Raw genomic sequence first — 26,740 nt, forward strand, 5'->3', positions numbered from 1 at the left:
GGGCGGAGCATTGATTTCGTGGCTTTACTTCATGCTAACTACTGCGCAGGTCTGGTCCCGAGATCGCTACTGCGCAGACTCAAGTTCCAATATGTCAGCGCCATATCGGGACACTGGCGGCTTCAGTTCTCACCAATGGAAGAGAGCGAAGGGGCGTCGTCCATCTTTTTTTACAGTCTATGGTAGCAAGCACTTTGAGAGGTGTTTTGACAATTCAGAGCCACCGTATGATCGAATACAAAAAAACGCGTCAAAGATTTTGGACTCGGTGTGCAAGGACCTTTAGTCTTAAATTATGGCTAAAACGAGCCATCTTTGGAGGCAGGACAGTTAAGTTACTAACCTTTTAGAACAGCCTTTGTATCTGAAGTGTACTTACAGTATGCCTTAAATTACTACTTCTGTAGCCAGCTCACTAGGTTTCAGAACAGAATTTTGGCCATACACAAGAGTCAAACTGGTAGTCAGATGTATGAACACACTCAAAAGGTAACAGTAACTCACGATAGCTCCTGGGTCTCGAAGGTCCTGAGCAGTGAGACCTAATACATTGACATCAGAATCTGCTTCTGTACCCAATGAGTTCTCCTCCCTCTTCTTGCTCTTCTCAACACATGGGCACAACACCTGCACAGAGGTGAGGGGTAAAACATTGTGGTGTAAAACTAAATAATGACTATTTTTGATGTAAGAAACCTTGAATAACATGATTACAGAGACAAAGGTTTAGATGGCGCCTTTTAAGGAGGAATTAAGGCCCTTGTATACTTCATAGTGTTGCTTTCGTCAACGAAAATTATGACGAAATATTGTCGTCAACGAACCGTTATCACCTGACGAAAACGAGACGAGACTAGACGTAAATGCATGGTCATGTGACGATGACTAAAATACATGTATAATGCAATATCGTTGACGAATAAAAACGAGACTAAATGTGGTTTAAAAAATAAAAACTATGCTAAAATGTCTCTTCATTTTCGTTGACCAAAACGAGACGAGACGAAATGTAACGTCACGACGAATGAGAGAGTTGTGCGTGAACCCATAGCTTTGTCGGCTTTAAATTCTGGATTGCGATCTGGTCACCCGATTATCAGCGAATTTAACCATATATTACTCCATTAGTTATTCTATTAAAATGTCTCATTGATATATTTGACACATTCATAATCATTACTTTTGCTGGTTCTTTGTGCGTTATTGGCAGCGTCTCTTGTTACATGAACACGTCACCGCATCAGCGCCAGAACATGGAGATTTTATTTTAGAGTAGATATAATCGCACAACCTATTCGATATTTTATAATTAAATAAACTAATCGAATATCCAAAAATCGTGACTCATCCCTGCATGGAATCTCTTGTTTCTTTTCCCAAATCTTCACTCACATCACGTCTCACCCATTTTCTAAAGGTATTATAAACGTTTCTTGGTTCGCTTTTAATTAGGCCTATTATATTCGTATTCTTTACTGTGGTAAAGTAGAAAAACGCTGTAGGACAGATAGCCTACATTTGTACTTGCATGTCAAATTCTTTTTAACACAGTTTGTGCTTGTTATATTAGACATTGGGCGCGAGTTTAGTTGTAAAGCGCGTTTGACACGTGTGGGTGATTTTTAGTTTCACTTTCTCTGGCAGCGCAATCTCATACACAGCCTAAATATCTCGCCCTTGTGGAGGATAAAATTCGCTCTTCAAACCAATTTACATCAAGTAGAAAACACGAAGATATCATAAAGAGATCGATATCTTCGTGTTTTCCTGCTCTTGTCCCACATCCCTCTCAAAGCGCAGAGTGTATCACGCGTCTTTGTGTGGAAATATAAAACGAGTTGTTTTTTTTTAATAACCCCCCAACCACCGCCGGTAGTTGGTCCATTACCGCGGTGGTAAAAAAACCTGCCACCGTCACAGCCCTAAATATAGGCCTACTAAATAGCCTATAATAAGATAGCCTTGTACTAAAAAGAGACTAAAATACAATTTTCATTGACTAAAACTAGACTAAAATGTCATCAGTTTTCGTCGACTAAAACTAGACTAAAATGTCATCAGTTTTCGTCGACTAAAACTTGACTAGACTAAAAAGAGTATGAATGTGACTAAAACTAATAAAAAATAAAATGACAGCCTGACACAAAGACTAGACTAAAACTAAAATTAAAACAGGCCGCCAAAAACAACACTAATACTTCACACCAATTCGTTCTTCAATTCTGCTTGATGTCATTTTGAACAAAATCAGGCCAAAACAAAGTTTGTTTCAGTCTGCCAAAGCAAACTTTCTGGAAAAGTTCGCTCCACTACCATTGGTCCATGAAGATTAGGTAGGTGTGCTCTGGGGCTCCACTTTATTTATTTATTAATAAATATTTCTTTATTCTGTTCAGTCCGTTTAGGTCAGACACCTGTGAGTAAAAATAGTATCACACTGGAGAGCTGCTTTATAGTAGAAATAGAAAGTTGTAATTCTAATTGAAAGCAACACTGAAAATGTTTTTCATATTTAATACTGTAAAGCTGTTGCTTTAAAGCAATCTATTGTATAAAGTGCTCTATAAATAAATGTGACGACTGGAGCGCCAAATTGCAGTGCAGGTGCAAACACATCCACATCCTCAGATGCTTTCTTAAATCCACAACGAAAACGAGAGTTATTTTTTGATTGAGAGGAAAGTGCGCAGCACAAATTTACATATTCATCTAAATGCCATTCCCAGCAACGTAGGCGGCATCGGGGTGTTCGCTAAAAATATACCATTTCTCAGGTATTTCAAACTGCTTTTCATCCCAAGGCAAAGAACTTTGCCATGAATATATCAGGGCGTTTAAAAAGCATCAGTGTGTTCACCTCTAGCAGACTGTGCTGGCTGTTCTTCTTTAGGAAGGTTTTGCTGGCTTTCTCTCTCCACGAGTGAGCGCTGGCCACCTGCAGCTCCAGCTGCTTCAGCTCCTCCATCTTCACTGGCAGGTCCCGCCCAATGGCCACCAAACCCTCCAGGTCATCCAGACACGGGTAGTGCTCGCCGTTCTTCTCCGCAAGAGATTAGAGACAGAAGAGACAGTCACACTTGGGTCACAACCTTGGGACAACCCTGAATGGCCAAATTATATTGATTTACCATTATTTGCAACATCAATTCCAGTTTATCAGAATAGATTAAATAATTCTTACCTGAATTTCCTCTAGATCCGTGACCCAAGCGCGAGCTCGGCTTAAGCAGGCCTGCAGGGACAGGATGTTGGGCAGCTGCACTGGTATTAGCTGAGCCTCGTTCACGATGGCCTCCAGCGTCGACAGATGGTGTTTCTGCCTGCTCGAGAGACAATTGAGAGATGAAAATGGAGGCTGTATTGGTGTGGTGACACATTGCACACCTCTCTTGAACCATCTCACCTGTCCTCCAGACAGATCTGTGCCTTCTCCTCCCAGCGCTCTGCTATAGTCAGTAGCTCTTGCAGTTCAGCCATGGCAGTCTCCACCGATATGCTCTGTGGTACGTTACAACCCGACTCCATCAAGTTCCTCAGCACAGCTAGAGTCACTTCGCTCCCCTCTGGCCCTAATGTTCTCCTGACCTCTCCCAGCCAGCGACCCTGCTCCTGAAGCCCGCTCAGGAGCTCACATGCCGGGGCAATAACGGGCAACGACGCTCCCTCCTCCAGCAAGGCCTGGATCTCGCTGGCCGGGGGCAGAGGAGAGTCCTGCTTCCACTCGCCCTTGGCACTGTTAACTAGAGCTTGAGCACGGGAATCAAACTCCTCTATCTTGTGCAATAACGCCTAGAAAAGACAAGATGTGGTTACACTGATGGCTAATGCATGAGGTTGACACCTATTAGGCTAATGTGTTATACGACATCTTTAGCCTATTTCCCCTCCTTACCTGCACTTCCTCCTGCGGTTTCATAACACAGGGCAGGTTCTGCATGGTGTCCACCAACGTCCTCAGCTCCTCCAGACTCATTCTACTGCTCTGGCTGTTGCTGAGGAGCTCTGTGCTTCTGCTCTCACACTTGTTTATGTCTGTGAGGACAGTGTTGAGGCGCTGGAGCAGCTCATTATTGGGGAACTTCTTGTCAGCTGCCTCTTCTTTTAGAACCTCCAGTTCTTTAATGTCTGAAGAGAGAAGAAAAACATGCATTTGGGTTTTAGGCTTTTTAAGCAATGAATTTGCATGACTTTTCCAGTTGTTCATTATTTAATAGGCAGAAACTGCGAGTAAATCCTTATCCTATATTTTTTTTACTCACAATTTCTACCTATTAAAAAAAACTTAGAACTTGACATAACTAGAAACATGTATATTCATTATCAACATGACTATGTTTTATTAAGTAACATGATTTTTCCAGGTCTAGAAATCACACTTTAAAAATTAGTCTCTAATCATATATCCAGGGTTTTCAAGGCCCTGGTTCATCAAAGAAAACAAACAAACAAAGTTGTTGAGGGGGTGAATTAAAAAAAATATATATACAAAAAGATTTTTAGTTGTTTTAGCTTGTTTCAATACTGGTTTTGTATATTTTAAATAATTTTAAGTCTTCTTGAGGCCCCCTTGGACGTTTGCTCCAGGTTCCTGGTTGAGATCCACTGGTTTAAGACTACATAACGGTGGACTTTGACATTCCCAGTCGGACTAATAAGAACTATTTGCAAATGCAGAGAGATAGTTGCCAAAGGGAATGCAGTTACCTATTTTGTTGCCTTCTTCCTGTTCTAGAGCTTCCTTCACTCGGTTGGCCCATGAGTCAAAAGACTCAGCGCGAACTTTCAGCCGATGCAACATGGCCAAGAGTTCGTCCAGAGTATAGCGATACCTATAGAGAGGAGGGACCGAGAGCACATAAGACACTCTGGATACCAAGAATGTCATTAGTAAGAACTCACAGACAGGCACAGTACCGGTTTACCTGAGGTAGAGTTTTTCACTGGGGCAAGAGCAGAGGTCCTGTGCATGGTAGAGGCAGACAAGACGCTCTGGGCAGTTCGAACATGCCAGTGCTGAGAGGAAGCAGGTGGTTTTACATTTGTCACACTGCCTTTCATCATCAGGCAGTAACTCGAAGGCCTCCCTTTCAGCTTCCTTAATGCCCTGAGAGATGACACCACAATACAAAAGCCAACAACTTAATTTATTTGTGCGTGATGGCGGTTTTGATCAAAGAGCAGCTGTCAGGTGTACTTATGCATCATGACCATTGGTCTGATTCAAAACCTAGCAAGATGCCAACTTAGCATTTTGGACAGGTTAATTATAAACAATGCAGGAGCATTTTAACAAAAACATTATAAGGTGAATTACCTGGAGACAGACTGACAATTATGCAACCATTTCCTCATGAACAGCACAAAACAGAACTTATTATTATTATTAAACTACCTATTTACTGTGGAAAAAAATCTGTTAAAATGAACCACATTAACTAAATAGTCTATAAACACAGACTATGGTTAATTTATTAATTTCAATTCATTAAAATCTAATGTTATCATTTATTATATTATAATATTTCATTTTGAATGATCTTATTATACTTAATTATTGTATTTTTAAAAATATTTGTATGTTTTTATAAAACTCTTAGATCAGTGGTAGACTTCCGTTACTCTACTGGGCTTTACTTCCTGTTGTATATTTTTATACTCTATTCAAATCTCTAGATCTTTTTTTGATATTTGTAGACAATGTCTCCTTGCCCAGATGTTTTCCTTCATTCTGCAAACAAATCATCCCACTTACCCTTTCCAGCAGGCTTTTGCGTAGTTTTCTCTCCTCTTGTACAATGATGAACATCTCCCTGTGTGTGGCGGCAGCCAGGTTCAGATCCAGCTTCTCTGGGCAGGCCGCCATCTTGCAGGTGAGTTCCTCATGAGAGAACACACAGTAGCGCCTCAGCCGCCGGTAATGCTCGATACACGAGCGCCCTGTGGGCAGCTAGCACAGAGACAGGAAGAGCAACAGCCTCAGTAACACACAACTGGTAAAGCATATTTAAAAGGTAGTTCTTCAAAGATCTAAATCAAGGTGTAGTTATGTGTGCTGTATTTCATTACCCAGTCTGCAGTGCAGAAGTTGACCGCTTCTGCAAAGTTATATCCCTGATTGAAACCGCTGTGATAAGCTCGTGGAAAAGTGATGACGAACTCCCCAGCACACTGATTAGTCCGAACCACCTGTCAATCAAAAGATGTATTACAGCCAATTAATAGTTTTTATATGATATCACACCCTTATGAGAACACCCACCTGGAGGGCAAAACAAGGCTTTCCTCCATTGCCACACAAGTTATTTTAAACAGGTTTGTACTGAGCACTAATGTAGTAAGACTGATATTAAAAGACCAAATTCAAAATACACCTTATTAATGCGTGCTATGTACAGGAAAGCAGACGAACCAAGAAATAGAAGCGTAATGCACAGTTTCTTGTTGAGCGTTTTTAAATAGAAAACCATTATAAAGAAAGACCTCAACCATATGGCGTGTTGCATGTGAATTTTTAGTGACTGAAATACTGCAGCGGATGCTTAATATGGATCACACCAAACGTGCATTTTGTTCACATATTTTTGTTTCTCTACTGTTGAGAGGTGATCTAAATATTTGTTGCTTGTAACAGATGGAAAATTGACAGCTTTGTATGGCAGTTCTATGGATGTTTTGTCTCCACGTCAGTCACCTGACTGAAAACAATGAATTGAGATCAGTGTTTTGAACGCCCATTCACACAAAACATGACATTTTGTATATATAAAATATATATATCTCCTTTTTTCCCTCTTCAGGACACACACACACACACACACATACATATACATATATATATATATATATATATATATATATATACACACACTGACAGGCCATCATGAAGCAGCCCTAAAAGACATATCAACTTACCAAAAATAGCTTTTATAGAATTTCATTGGGTTTTTTCAGGCCTCATGACACATTCTTAGATTAGTGGCTTAATAATACAAACTCATTACCTTAAATACACTAATGATAATAAGTATGTGTGAGTGTGTGTGTGTGTGTGTGTGTGTGTGTTACAAACCGGCACTCCGTGACTCATGAGTATATTCGGGTTCATGATGGTGACAAGCTGGTGGAGCAGGTCTGGCTGACACTCAAAGAGCTCAGGTGTGAGTTTCTTCATCACCTCCTCTAACTTCTCTGCAGATGATGATGGCACACCATACCATGTTTTGGGCTCACCCCTAAAAAAAGAGAAATTGACAATACACACAAATGTGGTCACTAAACATGCCTTCCCAACAAATTTTACTATTAAAAGAGAAGACAAAGAAGTTGAAGTGCAAGATATTTCAGGAAAGTCTTTGCAAATAACCGAAGAACCGACAATTTGTTAGTCATATTATCAAATATTATTACTATTTAAAATAACAGTTTTACTACATAATTAAATTCTATATATTCCTGTGATAGATAAGCTGCATTTTCAGCAGTCTTCAATGTCACATGATCCTTTAGAAATTATTCCAATATGTTGATTTGTTGCTCAAGAAACATTTATCATCATCAATGTTAAAAACAGTTGTGCTGCTTAATATTTTTGTGGATATTTTTTCAGGATTCTTTGAGGATTAGAAAAGAACAGCATTTATTTGAAATACAAATCATTATAAATGTTGCTGTCACTTTTGATCAACTTAATGTCTCAATCTCAATTTCTTAAATCTTATTGACCTCAAACATTTGAACTGTAGTGTATCATGTTAAAGTGTTTATAAAACCGTGTACATTTACCAGTGCTGCTCCATTGTAGGAGCCGAAAGATGCTACATAGTATATTACATAAAAGCCTCTTTATGCATTACCAGTGTAAATAGTTGATAGAGTAACTCCAGTGATCCTCTATGTGCCAACAGAAAGCGGAGAAAACCATGCCCACATACAGCCATGGCACCTTCATGCCCGAGATATCTGCATTAATGTGGCACAATACTGACTGCTCCAACACTGGCATAACGTTCAGATTCCAGCCGCTGCGGGCATATTTCTGCAATAGGAACAGGATGGAGAACTTAATGTGCTCTTCTTGAACAAAACATTGAAAAATGAAAAGGGGAAAAAAAATTACAAACCTCTTCCTCGTCTGTTAAGTGTCTCTTGCCGTTGTTAACGGGAAAACCACTACCAAATTCCTTTGAGTGAATGTCTGCACCATATTCTACAGTAACGTCCTCTTCAATACTACTAACCAACCTCCAAAACTCCTTTTCGACCAGCTCTGTGGGCACCATCTAAAAAAAAACACACAGATAAGTAAAGGACCAATTTAGTGTCAATGAAATGACTTATACTTGTGCATTGTGTCTGTGTGGTCTCAAGATTGAGTAAGGTGAGGGAAAAACACTCACATGAACAGGCATGTTGAAGTAGTCAGCTTTAAAAGTGTCGGCCATCTCACCGAAGCTCTGTAACGTATACTCTCGCGTGGCCTGCTCGAAACCAAACGCCTCTGCTGGCTTTTTACACTCCTACACAGAGAAAACACACATTTAATGGTGATTACTATACCAAGAACAATAAGCAGCAACAAAAAATAGATCAACAGTCATTTAAAAAGCTTAAACTTAACAAACATATGCAATTTCCCAAAATAGCCCTACTTTCTGTAGTATTTTTTCTACCGAAACATCCTGTATAACACCAGAATAAAGCAAGTTTCATTTCCATCTGGTCTCTCTCACCTCTGCTATACATTTGGGACAGCGCCAGTTGCCCTTGGGTGGGTCTGTGAGAGGAGGTATCAGGCAGAACGTGTGATAATTATCATCGCACCCATCACAGAGCAGCAACTTCTCGTCTTCGTCCCCGCGTCCGCACATCCGACACACAAACGAGTCCATCTGCCAGAGATTTCAGTTAGTGCATGCAAAAGATCACATTCTTTAGTCTAAAGTTAGTCAAATCAAACATGTTGGTTTATCTTAAAATAATATCTGGGTCAGATTGGAAATTATCAAAATTATCACTGCTGTTGGTGCAAAAGACATATGCATGGCATACTTGGCACATACTAGGTAGGATTACATATACTAATTTGTCACATACGTTTTCCAAACAAAACTACATGACAAATATTTACCTTTGCTGTCAGTGTTCTTTTTAGATACGTCAGAAAAGCTTTTTAAGCAAATATATAGTAAATATCCTTCACTGACCAGTTTGTAAGATGTAAATATAAACCTTTTTACTTTCATAAGACATAAAACGTATGTAAACATACACAATACAAAGTATTTTTGTATTAATTCTAATAAGAAATTAGTCAGATTCAAGCGTTTACATGGTTAATTTTTTACTACACTATCCTGTCCAATCAGTTCAAAATTTAAATTGGATCTAGGCTTTTCAGTCCAATAACTAACAGATTATTTGCTTTCATGATGTACATATAGTCACTGATTCATGTCTCAGAAGCACAAAAGTACTCTCAAACTTACAAACTGTGAGCTATTGGGGTTGCGTCGGAGTCTCATGGTCATCTTAGTGCAGGGTTCATCGGCGGGTTCATTCGAATCGCCAATGTGACTTTTGTCATCATCAACATCCTCCTTGACGATGAGATTTGGGGGTGGTGGAGGAATGTCTGGATCTGATTTCGTGACCGGCGTCTCTCCTGGTTCATCCTTCACAGATGCAACACTGTCCCGCACTATTACCGTCTGTGGCAGTTCATCTAAAGAAAGGGTTTCATAACGGCATATGCACATTTATAAAAACATACCCATATATTAAGGAACTACATTTCAGTTGAGCTATTCCTATAATTGTCATGTCATGATCACTAAAATGTGTGTGCATCAAAACTGCAGACACAAACCTTTCTTTCGCGTCTTGTCTCGAGCTACAAGACCCAGCCCCATCATTTTAGGTCCAGCCCCATAAATCTGCAGTTTTTTCAGCTCAGGGTTCTTCTCTATGTCTTCTTCTGTAGGCTCCGGCTAATGGGTGCAAGTGAAAGACTGTAAGTGAACTACAGTGACAGAGGTGACGAAATATCTCAGAGGGTTTTCCTTAAGTTAACCCTATCTTTATCACTAAAAGCCACAGTATAAAGCTTGTTTAGGATGGAACGTGACTTCCACTAAACACAGCTTTTTCCATGAGGGATCCTTGATTGTTCATGCTATCAGGCTATTAACGTTCCACTACTTTTCTCATTGTGGTAAACCATCAGAAAGATTGGCAAAATATTTTTCCTCCACTTTTCTTAAATAAGTCTTAAAATAATTTGTTGATCAAACTGATTGAAAACCACAGATTTATCGATATAAAGCAAAAATGGTTGAGACAGCACTGCAGACTGATAAAGCAAAAGCAAACATGCATAAAGTTAGTTTTGTGCCAGACTTGATTGCTATGAAGAGGAAAAAAACAATTATCCATTTAAACAATTAATACTGAATGGCATTTCTAAACGGCTAAGTCTGTTATGAAATGACCGACTGCTGAAAGGGCTGGGCAATAAAGCGATGTCTTTATTCAGGTTCAAAATATATCTCTATATTTAAAAAGGTGAAATACTCTACAATATTTCAGTCAAAGGAACACCAAAAAGCCCATGTTGCCAAACACATTCAAAAAGTGTAATACAAGTTAAAAAATCTAAATCTACATAAATCGACAAGTTTTCCACACTGATTTTCCCTAAACAAAACAGCAATATTCACATACATATATACAAGCTACCTAAACAGCTAACAAACTGAATTTTAACCACTAAAAAAAATGCCGCACAGGGACTTGAGTTCTAAAACTCTTAATTGAAAAGAACTATTTAAATTATTAATGAAAAATAATTGAATGTACCAATTTTAAGTTTAAACAAGATGCCATTAAAACTTTCTTAATGTTTTGAAAAACTTGTCTAATGACAGTCTAAGGAATTGCAATATTGATTATGTGACTTAATGTTTATATCAGTAAAATCACAGCAAATATATCATACATATTTATAGTATCACCCAGCCCTAACTGCTAAATGCCTTAAGTACGCAGAAGCACATGGATATAAGCAGCGTTATGACCAGATTAACGTGTCACGTCAATCACAGTGTTTCTTTATGCTCCGTTCCTGAAACCTGTGTCATCTTAAAGCAAAAAACAACTCATTTTAAACTAGCTGCAAGATGAACAATATGAACCAGCCATTAAGAGAACAGCAGTGATAACATGTTATTGCATATCATAGATTTGAAGTAATATGCAGGACAAAGAGGGGCAACCAGTCCACCACCAGAGGAAATGTAAGCAAGCCAGCATTGCTAAAAGTGTGGCAAGACAAGCGAAGTGAAGTGTGAAAGATGACTGACAGACACTGAGGAAGATGGGATGGATGCACAAAGAGATAAGCAAAAGCAAGAGCTGAAAGAAAAGAAAAGAAACAAGAGTGAACGACAGCAAGAGGCCGAACAAGGGTTTTTTGAGAGCATGAGGAAACATTAGCATAGGAGAAAGAAAGTGAGGGATAGGGAGGATAGGAAAGAACAGAGGGAGCGAGAGAGAGAGCGAGGCAGTACCGAGGAGATGTTCTGAGAGCCAGTTGTAAGAGGGTGGTGAGTTGGATCCTCTGGACCCTGCATGGGGAGACAACAACCAAAACAAAATGGATTCCAGAGAGAGAGACAGAAGGAAAAAACAACAACCATGTGCGACAGGACAGAGTCAATCTGGGGATAGTAACGTATTAAAAATGTGTTTTTTTTTATTTTATGTCTGAGGTGATTTAAATTTCAGACAAAATATTAAGGGAAAAATCAAGTCAGCGTATGTGGAAATGTACAACTACTTTGTTGCATTTGCACATGATTGTTCAAAGGATAACAAACTTAACCATTTATTTAAAATAACCTGAAAAATATTACATGTATACCAGTGAAAAGTTTGGACACACCTACACGTTCTTTATTATGATTATATTTGACACATTTTTAAATAACAGTAGAAAGTCTAAGAGTCTTCACTATGAAATAGCACAAGTATATCAAAACTATGATGTACTGGAGCTTCTTTGACAGCCCTGAACACTCTGGACATTCTCTCACCCAACTTTATGAGGTGTGTCCTGGGATGATTTTATATTTTATTAAAAAGTACCTATGTTGGACACTTTCCATGCACTATGCAGGGTCCCAAATACCTGTTATAAAGTAAATAAGTTAAATTTTTAAAGAAATTAATATTTACACAACTTTTATTTGTCTACAAAACTCATTTGAAACATTCAAGCAAAAGGCTTTACTTCAAAAGTTAAGATCTTGAAAAAAATTCAGTTAAGTGTGCCCAACTTTTTCTTGGTAGGCTGTTTTAGTTCTTTTTCATGTTTGAACTAGGACGTAAACCAACAGAACAACTGGTTTAGACAAAATATTAAGAGAGGGGAACGGACATTCAAGGAATGGGGTCTCATGAAATGATTACAATTGTTTAGTGAATCAGAAATTAGTGAGGGAACCACAAAAGGTTTTCGCTCAACTCTAAACCTATGAAGATGTCTGCAGCTGATACTACAGATAAGTTTATTATCACTAATGCTATGAATCCATTGACCACGCTAATGTAATGGGCAGGCAAATTAAAAAGCCAAACACCCGCAAAATAAATGCTCGGAAAATGCTGAATCAATGGAAATTACAGGGATGAGAATTGCATTAATATGTAATGAAATTGTATGGTTATGGCCAATGGTTTTAAAGAGACGAAGCGTAATGACAAATGAAAAGCAGAAAGTGATAGAAAGAAGAGAGAGAGGGATGAGGGCAAGATGGACACAATGCTTTTTTCTTTTTTTTAAAGCACAGGAAGCAAAGCATGCTGGGAAGCGCCTTGAGAGCATGGTCAGTGCTGATCCAAAAGCGCTCATACATCTCATAAGCACATATTTGGATGGATCCATTAAGCCCGGGACAGTTATACATCCATTAAAAGGAAAAGATTAAAGTCATCAGTATGCAAGTTAAGATTACTAAAAATAAAGATTACACTAGTAACTAATAGAGCATATACTGTAAATGTAAACACTGATTTTGACATAAGTGATATAAATTACATTTATTTGTTAAGGTTACACATTAAATGTATGAAGGACTAAAAATGACAGAACGAAAAATAAATAAATAAATAAAAATAATGACATAACAGAAATAATAGTGAAAATAAATACATTTTGGTAATATAAATGGCTATTTCTGTATTTTTACATGTATTTATTTATGCATTTTTATATGTATTTATTTATGTATTTATATATTTATTTATTTATTTATTTATATATTTATATATGTATTCATTTATACATTTATTTATTCCTACATTTATTTATTTCTGTATTTCCACATTTCTACATTTATTTATTTCTGTATTTCCACATTTCTACATTTATTTTTCCCTGCACATGTATGCTAATTGACCTATGGCTAAGCCACACCCCCTCCACTCACTTGGGGCGCTTTGGCAGCTGTCACAGTAGGAGACATTTCACAGGAGGCAATTGATGATTTTTTGGAGACAGAAAGATTATATATCATCTCGATGTCACCAAAAGGGCCTTAAATATGCATTGGAGGGTTATATTAATAATTTTATTGTTGAGAAGGTCGATAAGCTTCAGCTCCAGAACAAAGATTTACAGTTCACAGTGTAAACGTTATAGTTTGGTGCTATTTCGCTTCAAACGCTCGCTTTATACGCGTCCTATTCACTTTGGATTCAAAATGTTCAAGCGTCGAACTAGACGCGATGCGCGCAAATTTGACGCTCTATTCGCGTTTGGTGTGAGCGCAGAATAATGAACAGGCTGCGATGTCAAGATTGCATTGCTGGAATGTGTGTGTTTGCGTGTCTGTGTGTGTGTGTGTCAGAGAACGGGCGCGATCGAACTGTGGAAACATAAAAACATACTCCATTTTGTTCATACAGGACATAATTAAAACTGCAAAGTGTTTAGCCTACTTATATTTGTGTAAAACACAACATTGTGCTTTTGTCAAACTGTAAACTCTTGTCAAACTGTAACCTACAACTGTCACCCAACCAAAATCACACACACACGCTGTTTAAAAGCCAAAATGACAAGAAAAAACAAACGAATGAAAACTGATAACCGCAATGCATTGCAATGGACGAGGAAACAGAGAATGTCCGAGTGTATTGGGTTAGCTATGCGTACTGTGATTGGCTCATCGCGTTTGGGGGCGTGGCTTAGCCATTGGTCAATTAGCATACATGCGCAGGGAAAAATAAATGTAGAAATGTGGAAATACAGAAATAAATAAATGTAGAAATGTGGAAATACAGAAATAAATAAATGTAGGAATAAATAAATGTATAAATAAATAAATATATTAATACATAAATGTATAAATACATAAATAAATACATATAGAAATGCATAAATAAATAAATAAATAAATAAATGTAAAAATACAGAAATAGCCATTTATATTACCAAAATGTATTTATTTTCACTATTATTTCTGCATTTATTTCTACTTTTATTTATTTATTTATTTTTCGTTCTGTCATTTTTCGTCCTTCATAAGGTTACACATTAATGATGCCGTTTTTAAAATCACTGCACTGGCTTTTTTAAATCCAATTTATCATCAAATACTTTTGTCCCTTAAATGACAAAATTAGCTAATGAAGAGATCATTTTATATTCACAATAAAATTACATAACATACAAACAACAGTTCAATGACGACAAAGTTTTAAAAGTTAACATGCGCAAACCAGAAACATCACTCACCTCAGGCTGAAGACGATTGGCTCGTCGCCCATAGCTTGTCATCTTGGATGGCGGGACTGATTGGCGGAGAGGAATGGAGTGTGGTTTGTATTCCCGGTCAATCTCATCACTGTCATACGGCCTGGGTTTACATGGCTGGATATGCCGAACACATATGCGTCAACCTTACACTCACAATAAGGGCTGTACGTCTTTTACGACCACATTTATGTGAACCATATTCTGATCATATTCTGCTCAAAGGCCCATTCATACCAAGAACAATAAATATAACCATTTATAAACTATCCTCAGCATCTCTACTTACTTTTTGGGGGATGTCGTGGCCTAATGGGGAGAGTCAGACTGGTAACCCAAAGGTTGTGGCTCAATACCGGCAGGAAATGACTGAGGTGCCCTTGAGCAAGGCACCTAACCCACAATCACTCCCCGGGCACCACAGCAAAAATGTCTGCCCACTGCTCCGGGTGTGTGTGTCCATGGTTTGCAGAGTGTGTGTTTATGTTCACTACTCACTACTCCTAATGTGTGTGCACTAACTTGGGTTACCATACTTGGCCTTCACATGTCACTATAACAATAACTATATTAGCGTCTACACCAGCAGTTGACATTGTTGTTTTCTCTAAGTGCGCAGCAGTTTTGTAGTCTGCCGCATTAAATGCTTAAGGCGAGCTCTTTAAAGCAGAAAGGATTCTGATTGGAAAAAAATTGTCCTGCAGGTGATTCCAATGGTACCATTTCTCAATGGTGCCGGTATCGTTATAGTTGTGGTGTAGACTCTTCAATTCCTTTATAATTTATAAAGATTTTAAGATCTACATCCTCATCTGTATTTCTATAGTTATCATCCTTGTTGTGAACGGGCCTTAAAGATTTATATTCTGTAAAAGACATTTACCTGCACCACAGAATATTCCTGTGCACATATTAAGCATATTCAAATAAACTTGCACATGCACAATTCTTCCTGTGATTCTCTTACGTTATGTTGGACAGTAGACAAATAACAAAATGTAGGTTATAACTCTTCTTTTAATGACTGTAAAAATAAAATAATCAATAGTTTTATTTTTCACAACTGCCCTAAGCAAACGGAATTACCTTTGTTTGAACATGTGAATGTTTAGTTACAGTAGGCGTTTCAAATGAGGCATTTACCCAAAATTCAGATCAAAACAGGCATGTTATTCAGGTTAATGTATATACCTAACGCTCACATTATCAAATTCTGAATATTAGAATATCTGTGTGCATGTAAACACTTTCAGAGAACCATTATTTTACTGTAGCTCTTACATAATGCAAAATGTGCACATATTTTCATAAGACAGCCACAAAAAAAAGGTCAAACACTGTACCGGTAAACTGGCTCCAGACTGGAACATCTCAAATGGATAGACGATCCTCTCATAGTGGGACCTCAGGAGAGAGCCAATGTTTTTGCCAGGAGGATAACCGAGCTTCTGTGCCACGCGTGCCCAGCGTCTCTCCTTGCTCACTGCCTCGAAACCTCCTTCCTCTGTCACAATCTACCACACAGGACATACAGCATGCAAGTTATGGACTTCCATCAATGCCAACCTTCATGTCTTTCCAGTTTATGCTGTTTTAAAGATCAATGATATACTTAGGCCCATCTTGTTTGCCTATTATCAATCAAATGACATTAAACAAATCTGTCAATTCCATAAAAGACTGCAGTATTGACCTTGGCCAAGCTGAACAGATCTAGAATACGTCGTTCTATGTTGGGGATCTTCAGGGAGGATCCCTGGATCTCCCAGAACTTGGCAATTCTGTCCAGATAATTGAGCTTCACTCTTGTCTCAGCCTGAAAAAACAAAACAAAACAAAAAAACAGATGTGTTTCACTGCTTAGTCAACATAAGAACATGTGGGTCACGCTTCATGGAGTAAGACGGGTAGGTGATGAGTTCAACAGGATGCAGCTCTGACCTCAAGCTCGTTGAGCCTTTGAATACGTGGAGTGAAATGGAAACTGTCCACCTCCACGGCAAATGGCGGCTGCCAGTCCTGTAATAGAAAGAAAAGTTAGTTTACATGTGAATATTTTCATAATGACATAACCATAAAGTGATTGTTCACCCAAAAAAAAAATTCAGCAGCACACAAATGATGATATTTTGAAGAATGATGGCACCCAAACAGTTTTATTGAGCGTTGACTTCTATTCTACGGGCAAACAACTCGCTTTTCAAAAAATCTCCTCAGAATACAGCCAGTCTAGCAGGTTTGGAACAACATATCTTCAAAAGAATTTACTTTTTCTGGGTGAAATATCCCTTTAAGCATGTAGATATATGTAAAATAACTATCACATAGTAGAAGAAAAAGCATGAAATGATTACGGGAGGTGGGCGAATCTTGCATATTCCAGACTTTTCTGCTATTGGGCGGATTTTGGCGATATATCCCAGTGGATCTGCAAACTCCTCCCATGACGGTTCAAACACTGGACATTCCGGCGGCGGAACAAACTCCTCCCCTCCATCCATCGCTCTGAAAACAAACAATTCAAGTTAAAAGGAAATGCACAAGTTCACGTAAATCAAACACTATATCTTCTAAATCAACAGCAAATACAATTGCATTGGCCTTCAACACAAGCAGAATTCATTTCTGTATAAAACAATCATACATCATTCTTGCTGTTCACTTAAGTGAATGTGACATTTTACTGAAATCATTTTATTATTGAGGTCGAATTGTTTTTATGATACATTTTTCAGCAGTTTTTGCTAATTCCTGTTTTTAAACAACAATTACCCATGAAAACTTTTGACATGTATAATTAAAGGTTCAGAGTTCGCCACATTGACACCATCGCTAGATCCATATATAATACCAGCTCAGAAGCAAATGTGTAAAAATGTAATTAAATTAAAGTACATATAAACGTGGCGGAACAGGTTTTGCATCTATTAAACTAAAGTTAGGGGATGATGCATCCACTGAACTAATCAAAGTTTAGCAGACAAAGGAAAAAGTCCTTCCACAAGTACACTGGTCGAAGGAACTGGAGAACAGAAACTAATTTCTTAGAAGCACATATAGAAATGCACCTTATTTCATTTCTATTCTGAAACATCATATTTCTAACTTCAGAAATCCCCCGATTTTGACCTTGTCTTCCTCTAATCTCAGACCAGACAAAATGGGGGAGGGAGTGAAACATTGTTCATTTAGGCCTTGCCAGGAAAACATAAATAGCCTGCATGCATGTCACCAAAACTGTGCCTTATAAAACAGGAAAATGCCTTATATGACACAGGCCTTTCATTTAGTACTACTCACTTACAAAACCTTGCTTATACTGGTATCTTCCTTGTCATGAAAACGACAACAAAAATGGATCACGTGACAAAAACGGTTCACACTTCATTTCCCAAGCTAAAAACGATGACATTAACTTCTCGTTTTAACGGGTTAATCCTGATAAATGAATAACATGAATATATGTAATAAAATGAACAGGATCTCCACGTCTTGCTCAAATTATGTCCCACTCAGATTACATAAAGTTTAGCCATTTAAATCAAATAGATGTTTTTGACAATGGCGTGACAGACGCCAAACGTTAGTTATAAATAAAATAATGGTGGCAGTGGCTGTCTCTCAAAACATAGTTAGCTGCCTACCTAGACAAAATACATTAGAATTAGACAAAAACACATTAAAGGGACATATATACCGGTCAAAACTGCTTTCTAGGGTACACAGCACACCAGGGTTTGAAAGACAGTCATAATCCCAAATTTCCTGTAGCTTTAGCCTGCTAACCGGCCTCAACTCGCGTGAGATTCGAGAAAAGCTTTTAAATTCACTGATAATAGTAAGAAGGCCAAAAGAATGTGGTGAATAGACACTTTTAGACGTATCTGTGAAAACTGAGTGTACTTGGGATTTGCTTAGAAAGCAGTTTTATAGAAGTAGCTGGTTAGCTGTCCGGCTAATGATCAAAACAATAAAGCCTCACAATCCGTGTGTAAGTAAGTTAGACCCACGACAAATCCAACAAACGATTCATTTGACGTTAAAGGTAAAACGAACCTCAATATATCCAAAAGTATGAAGACTTAAATAGATTATAAATCCAGTACGAGGGCCAAACATAAGGACTCAACCCCAAGGAATGGCTGAGTTGTGGAAACGCACACCAGGTGGAGATACTTAACTTGTCTTGGGTCGCAGGTAACGTTATGATGTGCGACATTTAAATGGACAATATGATCATCTAACTTATACCAGGTAAAACATAAACACTTGCGCTAAATCGTAGCCATCAGTGCAGGTTGAATCTGAACAACAGTCTTACATTTTTTTGCACTTGATCTGAGTTCTTCTTATTCTTCGGTGTCGCCTGAGCCGGTGTGTTTTATTATTTGTGTCTTTCGGGGTCTTGTATGATGATGATCACGGGGTCTATTGTTCGGCAGAGGGTCAGTCTCTGGGTGGCAGTGGCTCTGCGGCCTCCTCGATCAGCCCATCCCAGCACACACACTCTCATACACTCTCATGCACACACACTCTCTCGGTCGGTTAGAGGGATGATGATCGCGGAGATCTTCTTTTCTACTGACTCCAGAACGTCCCGCGTAAGTTGACGTTTTCTTTATAATAACCACTTCGAGCGCGTGCGCAAAATACACGTTTCCAATGTTTTCTTTCCTCGGCACTTATCCACAGTTCATCCTGTCTGAACTACACGCCATCTTGGTTTCATCACGACCTAAGCACAACTCTCTCAAGATCCATTGATCTCAATTGGGAAAACACGCACTTGACTGGATGCTAGCACGGTCTCATCCCTCCACGCTTCTAGTTACATGTAAACTAGTCCCCTGGACTCGTCCGATTTAATACAGAAGCACTTAAATTATCGTCCTGGATACAACGGCAAATGCCTGCTGGTTTCACAAGTACTTTAAAAGTGGACTATATATTTTATAATGTCGAATTGTGAATAGTTTTGTGTTGTACAAGTGATGCAGGTAGACGAGCGTACGTGACGCGGAGTGATATTTCACCTCTTTCTTGGAGAAGTAGTTCCAGTGAGTAAAATTTGCGCAGAAGAGGTCAAGCGATGTATGCGAAAAACAAATCGGGTAGCGACAACTAGTGACAAAACATCGAAATAACCCAAAATAAATTATGTCATCATTTACTCATTTCAGTTTGTGGGTTTGGTGGAATTTTCTTGATTTCCCATAATAGATAATGCAGTAGCTATTAGTTTTAGTACATAATCCAAATTAGGCTATGTTTATTACCCAAACATAGGCAATTTTTTCTCCTAAATTGTATTTGTCTCCCATAATGTATTTAATGTATGTTGCATACTTTAATAATAAAAATGACAATAATGACTATAATAATTATATGAATAAAAATTTACTATTAATTAGCCTAGGTTATTCACAATATTTTTTTTTACTGTTTTGATAAATATTTATGTAAGATAGGCTATCTATGTAAGATCAGGTCTGTAGAACAATATTTGCCCATCTAAAACTTAAATGTATCAATTAAATTATAGGACTGTGGAAATATCATTTTAACAACTGAATATGTTCAGTAGAATTGCTTTGTTCAACAGCTCTCATTGCACAGTGATTTGAGGAAGTAATAATTCTAGTTCAAGAGCTTAAACGAAAAAACTTGACAATTTGTTGGTCCTGGAATTTTAATGGTGAGTCAGATTGAATATATTAATCGACTCTTAAAGGGATAGTTCACCCAAAAATGTAAATCTTATAACTTACCCTCATGTTGTTGCACTCTCAGTCACCATTTGCTTTAGTTTTATGGGGAAAAAAGGCAATGAAAGTGAATGGTGACTGAGGCTGTCAGTCCCTATTGTGTTTGACAGAAGAAAGTCATCGACCAACATTATTTACATTTTTGGGTGAATTATTCCTTTCAAAGATTATGCAACAAAAAAAGACACAACAACAACAACAACAGCAAGTTGTGTCAGGACACTTTATATATTTTTATTCATAATGTTAGGCAATAAATATTCACATCTCTCCGAATTTGCTTAATTTCATATATTATCTGTACACAAATAAGATGACTTCATATACCTTTTTCAAAATTACACTTCAATCTGCTTTGACATACACACTTGTACAAGTTTACAGATAAAATTAATTTTCTTGGATCAAAATAAATATGCAATGATCATCTACATTTAATGCCATCTCCCTACACACACACACACACACACACACACACACACACACACACACACACACACACACACACCTACCTTTGACACTTTCCCTGTCTCAATGTCAATATTAAATCACAGTCTATTTACAGTTTGTTACAGAGCTCAGTAAACACAGACATACTCGTGCAAGAAAATTCACAGCGGAATGACAGACAGTTAATGAAAAATATCATGAAAATCTTGAAATAAAGTAAATACAATTAATAAGTTAGATATTTCTAATCTTCTCTAATTCTGTCCCATCTCATATTGATATCCGGCCATGGAATATATGTAAATGGAGCCCCATTTTCCACCATACTGTCCTATTATTATTACTGTGCAGTGCTGATCATATGTAAATAGCATATGCAGGAGCACATAGAAAGAGATGGCGATTTGAAAAGGTAGCAAAAGGGCATAAATATCTTACACACAATAACTGAGCATCACATCAAGACAAATAATACTGAGCATCTGCATTAAGCCCAGTCCAGAAATATATAACAGCACTTGAGATCACGTTATGCATCCACACAAACAGAAACTTCAAGCAGTACTTACACTAAGGCCTTACTTAAGGATAAATTACCTTGATTTCTCGTACAGGTAAACTGAAATCCTTGTATTAATGTGATCATTTATTTATACAGGTTCCTTCATCTTCCTCCTCTCCTTCATTAATCATACAGAGGAAAAAAAGAGGAATGTTATTGAAGTATGACTGAAGTATGGTGCTATATTGTCAGAATAGGTCGTTTTTTAGCCCTAACCAAAAATCAGCTGCACATAAAGCTGAATCAAAACCATCATAACCGGTACACAACTTCTGTTTAAAAAAAATAATTAAATAATACCCATACGAAGTCTCTGACATTCAAGGACACTTGTAAAGACAAGTGTGTTTGTCCATAAAAATCATCAATAACAATAAAACACATCCTTGACACTTCACCGTTGAATGTCAAAGCATGAGAAAACATTTCCTATTTACAAGTATCTATTGTATTTTGTCAAATTTAGTTTCATAACATAACATAAGAATAGTTATATTCATTAAAATTGAAATTCATAGCAAACATTCATATAACAGCATAAACTAATCAAAAACACCTTGGTAAAGAATGGTTGGCAGTATTAATGAGGAACCAATGGAACCTAAATACAGACAATTCAGATGTGAAGACTGGCAACAATCTTTCATGGAATGTGTCCTTCATACGTCACTAGCCCTCATAGGTAAAAATACTTAACGTGGGAAAAGTGTATTTTTTTTTTTTTTAATGGATTATGGAGATATATTAATTTAATATAGTTCAGAAAACACATTCATTTATAAAGTGCATTTGATGCCTTTTGTTTTCACATTCTGGGCCTTGTCAAATTTACTGGAACTTTACTAGAAATGTGCTAAGAATTTAGACATGGATGATAATGTACACAAATTGGCTCAATGATTTTTACTGTAATGTGAGTCAACATCCTTTGAAATTCATTCAAGCCCTTCGGGATTCTTAACAAATAAAATGACTGTAAATCTGGATTAATAGAAAGTAATGCTGCCATGAGAAAATGTTTAGATTTTAGGCACAATACTTTGGATTTAACATAAAAAAAACTAAAATTATAAAAATAATTTACCAAAACATTACAGATCAAATTATGAAATTTACTTATTGTTTTCTCATTTGTGTATAAATTTATATTTCTTGTTCTGAAATATGGTATTGGTGCGACTGTAGAAATTAAGTTTATAGAAAAAAATGTTACTGATATATTTTTGACTGATATATATATATTTATATTTAACATTACTGAAATATTATTTTGTGCTAAAATTTCATATAATTTTACATGGTAATAATTTTGAAAGTGATTCTAGGATGATTACAAACAGCACATCCACATACAAGGCTTTTAACAGCTGACTAGTGTTAAGAGTGGTCAGGCCAATACGGACTTACTTTAAACAATCATACCAGGTGTAAGATATTTGCTTTGTGGATTTATCTCTATTAACACTCATATATGTCAATGTTATAGATGTATACAAAAAGAGCAATAGAGCATTTAAAATTATTTAGTAAGTAGAAGCTGGACATCAATTTAGTGAAAAGATTATTGCATCTTGCGAATGCTAAAGCGACTAATGCTTAACATGATTACTGGAATGTATGAAATCACTGAACTGTGCTTTGATCTGTCCAGCACAATGTTATTTGTATGCTCTCAGGTCTTCACATTTCCTAAACAGGTTCCCAGGTCAAACAAGGTACAGTTTCTCCAATGCCTGCGATGATGAATGCAAAATGCAACCATTTTACCCTAACTTTATGGCTCTACGCAACTAAAAACAAGACTGTGGACAATTTTATGTTCGAGTTTGTGTGTGCATGTCCACGTGTCTTTTACATGCTTTAGTAGGTTATTTCTTGTCTGAATATGGAATTTAAGAAGAAGAAGCCAGGAAGTCATTTGGCAGTCAAACCCATCTACATCAGCTAAACTGAAAGTAAAGTGTCCTAATTGTTTCTCTTTGTTGTTGTCTAGTATATTTCCCACAGCACTGATCTACCTAAGAGCCTTCAACTATCTGTATGGCAGTTTTGCCTCGGTAAGTCCCTTCGATCACACTTGTGGGAAGCGCAGGTGAAAGTAGCAGAGTCTTAGCAGGCTGCGTTTCTTTTTCCCACTGGCATTATTATCAGATTTGGCCCTGCCTGCCTCCTCCACCCTCGCAGCGGTCCCCCCTCCGATTACCAAAGGACCCTTCAGCGTCCCCCAGCCTCGCGACTTCCCCTGGCTCACACTACCGTGCTGATTCGGTTGGTAGGTTTGGATTTGGCGCGTTCGACTGTGCCCGTCCCCCCAGGTGCGGCTCCACTCTGGGCCGGTGAGGGCCCTTGCTGACCCCCGGCTTGGGAAGGTTGGCCTTGGTGCTGGGGGGGGAGAGGGGAGAGAGGCGTAAGAGGGGTAAGGGGGGAGGAAGGGGGGGGTAAAGGGGAGTGGGGGGGGGGAGGGGGAATAGAGCCCAACGGAGGATACTGGGGCAGATACTGGGCGGCCGGCGGCCCGTGGTGGACAGTGCCGGACGCGGAGACTGGAGGCGGCTGAGTTGGAGCAGGGAAGGGCGGGGGCGGAGGGCTGGCGAAGACGAAGTGAGGTTGGTGCACGGGGTGGGAGCCCGGGTGCGGCGTGTGCACATGCACGGGGTGGGTGTGGGAGTGTGCGTGCGGGTGCGGCTGAGAGTGCGACAGGGTGAGAGGGGGCTTGCTGATGCCGCCTCTGGCCGAGTGTGTGGGCTGCGTGTGGAACAGAGCAAACTGCGGATGAGGGGAGAGTGGGGAGTGAGGAGAAAGGGGGGGAGGGTGGCCGGAGCCCATGTTGCCCATGCTCCCGTAGCGACCCTGCAAAGTATGCTGGGATATCGGCTGGTACGGGGAGTGCGCGGAGGGGTTGGGGAGTGGTCGTCGAGGTAAGGTGACCCGCTGAAGAGTATGGAGGGCCGGCGGCCCAGATGTAGGTACGGTCTGTGTATGGAAGCGGTGGTGGTGGTAGTACGGGGGTGGAGGTTGTCCACTGACATTGTTGCTGGTGGTATGGCAGTACTGGGCGTGCAGAGCCTGGATCTTGGAAGGACCCCCGCCCTCCCCCGGGCACAGCGAGGACGGGGACAGAGGCGGTGGCCCTCCTGTAGTCGGCGGGGCCACAGGGGCGGGGTAAGGTGGCCCCGGGGGGATAATAGGACCCGGCGCTTTGGATCGCTTGCCCCCAAAAAGGGAGCCCAGGAAGGAACCGGTGTTGTTGTTGTTGCTCCCAGTCCCCATTCCAGTCGTTCCTCTCTCGGTGCTGTTGGAGACTGGCCCAGCGCCAGTCACCGCAGGTGTGTGTTGCTGCCCCGGCCCACCCCCCACCCCCACTCCGGGGCTCAGGATGGGGCGGTGAGGCCGGTAATCTTCTGCTCCATAGCATCCCGGGAGCACAGTGGCTACTGGATAACGCTGGTGAGGCCGTGGACTGCTAATGATGGAACCCTAAGACAAAGAGAGTGGGGGGAAAGGAGGAAAAAAGAGGAGGACAGCAAAGCCAAAAACAAGTGTTTGAGAGAGAAGAGAGGGTGTGCAAAGTGGAGCAGGAATGTGGGCAATAAACAAGAGAGAGAAAGAAAATATAGCAAAAGGATACAGAGAGAAAGGTGGTTTCGATGGGGAGGAAAAACAGGGGTGAGTTGATTAGGGTAGAGAAACAACATTCTGTCCGCATCATAATTCAGAACATTATTACACAAACACATGCGCCCAACTATCTATTATGTGTCCCGAATGCTTATAATGCCAATTTTGCTAAATTGGTAACTTGGAATATTATTTCTGTTTTGTGTAATGGTCAAAACCTATGCTTCCAAGAAATTACTCATCTGTTTAGTTGCTATAAAGTTGAAGATGAAACAGCATTTGTAAACCATTCTACTTCTGTAATCAGATGAGGAAAACAGAGTATTCAAATGAGATTAAAAAGGAGGCAGAACTTGATTGGTGGACATGTAATCAAAGTCAAGGTCACTTGTCTTATTTGAAAGACTTCAGAAAGTTGTAACGGTAATTCGTTTAATGTGGTCTCAAATCAATCGTCACTTGAAAAATTAAGAAATCAATAAATCAACTATGAAATGGATAAATGGTTAGAAAAGCAATTGATTATGAATATTGGATATATAGGTTAAATAATTTAAAATGTGATAAACAAAAACAGTCAGTTAATAAAAATGCAGATATATAAACAAAAAGAAACTGTGTAATGATATAGCTTATTTGTGATTGATTGATAAATACATTTTGCCTATTGCTTTTTTAATATCTATTGCCTATTTTATACTGAACCAGGAAGTGGCATCCAATCTGCTGTCATTCATCGCTATTACAGAAGCTGTCAGTGATCAATGCTGTTTCATGTATAAATCATCAGTTTTAGGACTGTGTATGTATATGTGTACTGAACGAGTAAAAAAGGGTACATTTTATTACACATTTGACTTGATTTGTGAGGGACACTTAATAAAATGCAGGACTTAGTATAAAAATGAAGAGAACTGATTTCATACAACCACTAGTCCATGCATAACATTTCAAATACCAAACATCTACACAAACCACATTACAAAAGCACAATGCAACCATACAATAATGACTAGAGAAGTAAAAAAACAAACATGAACTAAATTTATGTTTCTATAGAATATCAATGTCATGCAGAATTAATTCCAGGTCAATAAGATGTCTTCTAGTCCAGATGTCTCAGAGTAAACTCTACAAGATATTCAACGATGTCCTGAATGACTGCAAATCTTCACAGGGAGTCTGAATGACTGATGTTATTGATTCATAGCCTCAGTCACGTGTACATTAACATTCCACGGACCACACATGGTCACACAAGATGCACACACATGGCTCTGTGTCTATGGTAAGGACACATGCAGGATGGCGCCATGTTTTGTGGGGATTCCAGGCAGGCATGCGGGTGGTTTGGGTTTGGGGACTAAAGCTAAAGATACAGACCTCTGCTTCACTCAGACTTACTTCCATTGTACTGTCAAGGGAACCAACGCTGTTTCTGCGGCCACGTTTCCCTGTTACCCAGTTAGCAGATGTCAGTCACAACTGCAGTGTGTGTGTGTGACTGAGTGTAATACAATGACAATCAGTGTT

At 38.8% G+C, this 26,740-nt stretch overlaps 2 protein-coding genes across 8 annotated transcripts in view; both read right to left on the reverse strand.

Annotated features, from left to right (window-relative positions):
• Positions 1 to 19,580, reverse strand: part of kdm5c (lysine demethylase 5C) — a 28,205-nt gene extending 8,625 nt beyond the window's left edge. The window contains exons 1-23 of one of the 2 annotated variants that reach the window (XM_084087261.1): positions 19,134 to 19,580; positions 17,167 to 17,317; positions 16,754 to 16,831; positions 16,506 to 16,628; positions 16,156 to 16,326; positions 14,795 to 14,929; positions 11,565 to 11,621; positions 9,866 to 9,986; positions 9,486 to 9,721; positions 8,730 to 8,888; positions 8,397 to 8,516; positions 8,121 to 8,279; positions 7,854 to 8,035; positions 7,070 to 7,232; positions 6,067 to 6,186; positions 5,753 to 5,947; positions 4,923 to 5,104; positions 4,705 to 4,829; positions 3,893 to 4,125; positions 3,404 to 3,789; positions 3,182 to 3,320; positions 2,858 to 3,037; positions 505 to 627 (exon numbers count right to left, since the gene is read on the reverse strand). In XM_084087261.1, coding sequence (XP_083943387.1) covers positions 505 to 627; positions 2,858 to 3,037; positions 3,182 to 3,320; positions 3,404 to 3,789; positions 3,893 to 4,125; positions 4,705 to 4,829; positions 4,923 to 5,104; positions 5,753 to 5,947; positions 6,067 to 6,186; positions 7,070 to 7,232; positions 7,854 to 8,035; positions 8,121 to 8,279; positions 8,397 to 8,516; positions 8,730 to 8,888; positions 9,486 to 9,721; positions 9,866 to 9,986; positions 11,565 to 11,621; positions 14,795 to 14,929; positions 16,156 to 16,326; positions 16,506 to 16,628; positions 16,754 to 16,831; positions 17,167 to 17,313 — 3,534 coding nt within the window. In that variant the 5' untranslated portion in view covers positions 17,314 to 17,317; positions 19,134 to 19,580. The remainder of the gene's footprint in view (positions 1 to 504; positions 628 to 2,857; positions 3,038 to 3,181; positions 3,321 to 3,403; positions 3,790 to 3,892; positions 4,126 to 4,704; positions 4,830 to 4,922; positions 5,105 to 5,752; positions 5,948 to 6,066; positions 6,187 to 7,069; positions 7,233 to 7,853; positions 8,036 to 8,120; positions 8,280 to 8,396; positions 8,517 to 8,729; positions 8,889 to 9,485; positions 9,722 to 9,865; positions 9,987 to 11,564; positions 11,622 to 14,794; positions 14,930 to 16,155; positions 16,327 to 16,505; positions 16,629 to 16,753; positions 16,832 to 17,166; positions 17,318 to 19,133) is intronic. The other variant, XM_084087262.1, reaches the window with a different exon arrangement.
• Positions 19,581 to 20,786: 1,206 nt separating this feature from the next.
• Positions 20,787 to 26,740, reverse strand: part of iqsec2b (IQ motif and Sec7 domain ArfGEF 2b) — an 80,578-nt gene continuing 74,624 nt past the window's right edge. For 2 of the 6 annotated variants that reach the window (XM_084087650.1, XM_084087652.1), the window contains 2 exons: positions 26,591 to 26,661; positions 20,787 to 25,066 (listed from right to left, as the gene is read on the reverse strand). In XM_084087650.1, the coding sequence (XP_083943776.1) occupies positions 23,837 to 25,066; positions 26,591 to 26,661 (1,301 nt within the window). In that variant the 3' untranslated portion in view covers positions 20,787 to 23,836. The remainder of the gene's footprint in view (positions 25,067 to 26,590; positions 26,662 to 26,740) is intronic. The other 4 variants (XM_084087651.1, XM_084087654.1, XM_084087653.1 and 1 more) reach the window with 4 other exon arrangements.

The sequence above is a fragment of the Abramis brama genome, assembly GCF_963993115.1.
Source record: "Abramis brama genome assembly, chromosome: 16".
Lineage (NCBI taxonomy): Eukaryota > Metazoa > Chordata > Actinopteri > Cypriniformes > Leuciscidae > Abramis > Abramis brama.